The sequence below is a fragment of the Triticum urartu genome, chromosome 3A (genome assembly GCF_056163025.1).
Source record: "Triticum urartu cultivar PI428250 chromosome 3A, HENAU_Tu73, whole genome shotgun sequence".
Taxonomy (NCBI): domain Eukaryota; kingdom Viridiplantae; phylum Streptophyta; class Magnoliopsida; order Poales; family Poaceae; genus Triticum; species Triticum urartu.
Genome location: NC_141875.1, coordinates 145237718 through 145243717, shown reverse-complemented (window position 1 = coordinate 145243717; position 6000 = coordinate 145237718). Strand labels below are relative to the sequence as shown.

General features: G+C 44.6%; 1 protein-coding gene across 1 annotated transcript in view; it reads left to right on the top strand.

Moving 5' to 3' along the window:
* The first annotated feature begins 1222 nt into the window (after window positions 1-1222).
* Window positions 1223-6000, top strand: part of LOC147978979 (uncharacterized) — a 133066-nt gene continuing 128288 nt past the window's right edge. Inside the window, exon 1 of the mRNA XM_087514971.1 lies at window positions 1223-1550. Within this exon, the coding sequence (XP_087371097.1) occupies window positions 1223-1550 (328 nt within the window). The remainder of the gene's footprint in view (window positions 1551-6000) is intronic.

Below are 6000 nucleotides of genomic sequence, written 5' to 3'. Positions count from 1 at the left end.
ATTATGGGAACCCCTTGGCAGTTCGCCTTGAATAAAACTCTTCCAGCAATGCCCAACATTGGTTTTACCATTCGCCACCTAGCCTCTTTTTCCCTTGGGTTTCGCGGACTCAAGGGTCATCTTTATTTTAACCCCCCCCCCCCCGGACCAGTGCTCCTCTGAGTGTTGGTCCGAACTGAGCTGCCTGCGGGGCCACCTCAGGGCAACTTGAGGTTTGGTTTTACTCGTAGCTAGTCTCATCTGAGTGTGCCCTGAGAACAAGATATGTGCAGCTCCTATCGGGATTTGTCGGCACATTCGGGCGGTGTTGCTGGATTTGTTTTAACTTGTCGAAGTTGTCTTGTAGAACCGGGATACCGAGTCTGATCGGAATGTCTCGGGAGAAGGTATATCCTTCGTTGACCGTGAGAGCTTGTCATGGGCTAAGTTGGGACACCCCTGCAAGGATTTGAACTTTTGAAAGCTGTGCCCGCGGTTATGGGCAGATGGGAATTTGTTAACGTCCGGTTGTAGAAAACCTGAAGTTGACCTTAATTAAAATGCATCAACCGCGTGTGTAACCGTGATGGTCTCTTTCCGGTGGAGTCCGGGAAGTGAACACGGTGTTGGAGTTATGCTTGACGTAGGTTGTTCTAGGATCACTTCTTGATCATAGATTTCTTGATCGTGCTATGCCTTCTCTTCTCGCTCTCTTTTGCGAATAGGTTAGCCACCATATATGCCGTTGAACCATGCAGATGACGCAACCAAGCTCAAGGAGTAGCTCGATGAAGATCTTGTCCTTTGTGTTGTTTCGTTCTAGTTGATTAGTAGTGGAGACCAGTTGGGGTCGATCGAGGACCTTGTCGCATTTGGGGTTCTTCTTTTATTTTGGTTCCGTAGTTGGACCTTGATTGTAACTGGTTGATGTAATGCTTTATTCATGTAATTGTGTGAAGTGGTGATTGTAAGCCAACTATGTATCTCTTTCCCTTATGTATTACATGGGTTGTGTGAAGATTACCTCACTTGCGACATTGCATTCAATGCGGTTATGCCTCTAAGTCGTGCTTCGACACGTGGGAGATATAGCCGCATCGAGGGCGTTACACTCAACCATTATGTCAGGCCTAGAGATCTCTCAAGGGGAAATGACTTGTTCTGGACCAAGCAACGGAATCTCATCTACCTAGACGTGATCGAGGCCAAGAAGAACAACTATGTCCCAGTTCAGTGGATTGACATGGAACATCTGAAGAAGAACCGGGCATATTTTGGAGAGCCTCTGGATTTGGTGGAGCAGTTTGGTATTGAGGGGATCATCACTTTCCACCTTGACTTTGACCCAGAGCTTGTGGCTCAGTTCTTTGCTTCTGTCCACTTCCACACGGATGAGAAACGGACCATGACTTGGATGACGAATGGGAACAGGATGACTGCTGAGTTGAAGGAGTTCATGGAGTTGTTGCATGTTCGTGATGAGGGTCTTGATGCGCCCGTTGGTGCCCGCCCACATGCCAACCCCGAGGCTGCCGACAAGAACAAGCTTCAACCCTTTCTTGTTGAGAAGAGCCTCCCAAGTGGCTGGAGGAAATATGCCCTAGAGGCAATAATAAAGTTGTTATTTATATTTCCTTATATCATTATAAATGTTTATTATTCATGCAAGAATTGTATTAACCGGAAACTTAGTGCATGTGTGAATAAGTAGACAAACAGAGTGTCACTAGTATGCCTCTACTTGACTAGCTCGTTAATCAAAGATGGTTAAGTTTCCTAGCCATAGCCATGAGTTGTCATTTGATGAACGGGGTCACATCATTAGAGAATGATGTGATTGACATGACCCATCTTTTAGCTTAGCACTATGATCGTTTAGTTTATTGCTATTGCTTTCTTCATGACTTATACATGTTCCTATGACTATGAGATTATGCAACTCCCAAATACTGGAGGAACACTTAGTGTGCTATCAAATGTCACAACATACCTGGGTGATTATAAAGATGCTCTATAGGTGTCTCTGATGGTGTTTGTTGAGTTGGCATAGATCGAGACTAGGATTTGTCACTCCGATTGTCGGAGAGGTATCTCTGGGCCCTCTCGGTAATGCACATCACTATAAGCCTTGCAAGCAATGTAACTAATGAGTTAGTTGCAGGATGATGCATTACAGAACGAGTAAAGAGACTTGTCGGTAACGAGATTGAATTAGGTATGATGATATCGACGATCGAATCTCGGGCAAGTAACATACCGATGACAAAGGGAACAACGTATGCTGTTATGCGGTTTGACTGTTAAAGATCTTCGTAGAATATGTAGGAACCAATATGAGCATCTAGGTTCCGCTATTGGTTATTGACTGGAGATGAGTCTCGGTCATGTCTACATAGTTCTCGAACCTGCAGGGTCTGCACGCTTAACGTTCAATGACGATATGTATTGTGAGTTATGTGATTCGATGTACCGAAGGTTGTTCGGAGTCCAGGATGTGATCACGGACATGAGGAGGAGTCTAGAAATGGTCGAGACGTGAAGACTGATATATTGGAAGGTTATGTTTGGACACCGGAAAGGTTTCGGATAGGTTCGGGCATTTTCCAGAGTATCGGGGGGTTACCGGAACCCCCCGGGGGGGTAATGGGCCTTCATGGGCTTTAGTGGAAAAGAGGAGGAGGCGGCCAAGTGGAGGGGCGCGTCCCCCAAGCCCAATCCGAATTGGGAGGGGGCCGCCGCCCCTTTCCTTCTCTCCCTCTTCCCTTTCCATCCCCTCCTAGTTGGACTAGGAAAGGGGGGAACCTACTCCTAGTAGGAGTAGGATTCCCCCCCCTTGGGGCGCACCCCATGAGGCCGGTCGGCTCCCTCCTCCACTCCTTTATATAGGGGGGAGGGGGTACCCCATAGACACACAAGTTGATTTCTTAGTCGTGTGCGGTGCCCCCCTCCACAGATTTCCACCTCGATAATATTGTCATACTGCTTAGGTGAAGCCCTGCGCCGGTAACTTCATCATCACCATCACCACGCCGTCGTGTTGACGAAACTCTCCCTCAGCCTCAGCTGGATCTAGAGTTCGAGGGACATCACCGAGCTGAACATGTGCAGATCACGGAGGTGTCGTGCGTTCAGTACTTGATTAGTTGGATCGCGAAGACGTTCGACTACATCAACCGTGTTACTAAAAGCTTCCGCTTTCGGTCTACGAGGGTACGTGGACACACTCTCCCCGCTCGTTGATATGCTTCTCCTAGATAGATCTTGCATGATCGTAGGTAATTTTTTTGAAATACTACGTTCCCCAACAGTGGCATCCGAGCCAGGTCTATGCGTATATGTTATATGCACGAGTAGAACACAAAGGATTTGTAGGCGTGGGTATATACATATTGCTTGCTGTCACAAGTTGTTGCTTGATTCAGTGGTATTGTTGGATGAAGCGGCCCAGACCGACATTACATGAACGCGTTCATGAGACTAGTTCTACCGACGTGCTTTGCACACAGGTGGCTGGCGGGTGTTAGTTTCTCCAACTATAGTTGAATCGGATTCAATGAATAGGGTTCTTTCTGAAGATCAAAAAGCAATCACTATACCATGTTGTGGTTTTGATGCGTAGGTAAGAACAGTTCTTGCTAGAAGCCCGTAGCAGCCTTGTAAAACTTGCAACAAAAAAGTAGAGGATGTCTAACTTGGTTTTGCAGGGCTTGATGTGATGTGATATGGTCAAGACGTCATGATATATAAATTGTTGTATGAGATGATCATGTTTTGTAAAAGTTATCGGCAACTGCCAGGAGCCTTATGGTTGTCGCTTTATTGTATGAAATGCAATTGTCATGTAATTGCTTTAGTTTATTACTAAGTGGTAGCAATAGTCGTAGAAGCAATAGTTGGCGAGACGACAACGATGCTTCGATGGAGATCAAGGTGTCAAGCCGGTGACGATGGTGATCATGACGGTGCTTTGGAGATGGAGATCAAAGGCACAAGATGATGACGGCCATATCATATCACTTATATGATTGCATGTGATGTTTATCCTTTATGCATCTTATTTTGCTTAGTACGGCGGTAGCATTATAAGATGATCTCTCACTAAATTTCAAGGTACAAGTGTTCTCCCTGAGTATGCCTAGTTGCTACAGTTCGTCGTGCCGAGACACCACGTGATGATCGAGTGTGATAATCTCTACGTTCACATACAACGGGTGCAAGCCAGTTTTGCACACATAGAATACTCAGGTTAAACTTGACGAGCCTAGCATATGCAGATATGTCCTCGGAACACTAAGACCGAAAGGTCGAGCGCGAATCATATAGTAGATATGGTCAACATAGTGATGTTCACCATTGAAAACTACTCCATCTCACGTGATGATCGGACATGGTTTAGTTGATATGGATCATGTGATCACTAGATGATTAGAGGGATGTCTATCTAAGTGGGAGTTCTTAAGTAATATGATTAATTGAACTTTAATTTATCATGAACTTAGTACCTAATAGTATTTTGCATGTCTATGTTATTGTAGATAAATGGCCCGTGTTGTTGTTCCGTTGAATTTTAATGCGTTCCTAGAGAAAGCTAAGTTGAAAGATGATGGTAGCAACTACACAGACTGGGTCCGTAACTTGAGGATTATCCTCATTGCTGCACAGAAGAATTACATCCTGGAAGCACCGCTAGGTGCCAAACCCACTGCAGGAGCAATGCCAGATGTTATGAACACCTGACAGAGCAAAGCTGATGACTACTCGATAGTTCAGTGTGCCATGCTTTACGGCTTAGAACCGGGACATCAATGATGTTTTGAATGTCATGGAGCATATGAGATGTTCCAGGAGTTGAAGTTAATATTTCAAGAAAATGCCCGGATTGAGACATAGGAAGTCTCCAATAAGTTCTACAACTACAAAATGGAGGAGAATAGTTTGGTTAGTGAACACATACTCAGAATGTCTGGGTACCACAATCACTTGACTCGGCTGGGAGTTAATCTTCCAGTTGATAGTGTCATTGACAGAGTTCTTCAATCACTATCTCCAAGCTACAAAATCTTCATGATGAACTATAATATGCAAGGGATGGATAAGACAATTCCGGAGCTCTTCGCAATGCTAAAGGCTGTGGAGGTATAAATCAAGAAGGAGCGTCAAGTGTTGATGGTCAACAAGACCACCAGTTTCAAGAAGAAGGGCAAAAGGAAGAAAGGGAACTTCAAGAAGAACAGCAAGCAAGTTGCTTCTCAAGTGAAGAAGCCCAAGTCTGGACCTAATCCTGAGACTGAGTGCTTCTACTGCAAAGGGACTGGTCACTGGAAGCGGAACTTCCCCAAGTATTTGGCGGAAAAGAAGGATGGCAAAGTGAAAGGTATATTTGATATACATGTTATTGATGTGTACCTTACTAGTGCTCGCAGTAGCGCCTGGGTATTTGATACTGGTTCAGCTGCTAAAATTTGCAACTCGAAACAGGGGCTACGGATTAAGAGAAGATTGGCTAAGGACGAGGTGATGATGCGCGTGGGAAATGGTTCCAAAGTCGATGTGATCGTTGTTGGCACGCTACCTCTACATCTACCTTCAGGATTAGTTTTAGACCTAAATAATTGTTATTTGGTGCCAGCGTTAAGCATGAACATCATATCTGGATCTTGTTTGATGCTAGATGGTTATTCATTTAAATCAGAGAATAATGGTTGTTCTATTTATATGAGTAATACCTTTATGGTTATGCACCCTTGATGAGTGGTCTATTTTTTCCAAATCTTGATAGTAGTGATACACATATTCATAGTACTGAAGCCAAAAGATATAGGTCTAATAATGATAGTGCAACTTATTTGTGGCACTGCCGTTTAGGTCATATTGGTGTAAAGCGCATGAAGACACTCCATGCTGATGGGGTTTTGGAATCACTTGATTATGAATCACTTGATGCTTGTGAACCATGCCTCATGGGCAATATGACTAAGACTTCGTTCTCCGGAACAATTGAGCGAGCAACAAACTTGTTGG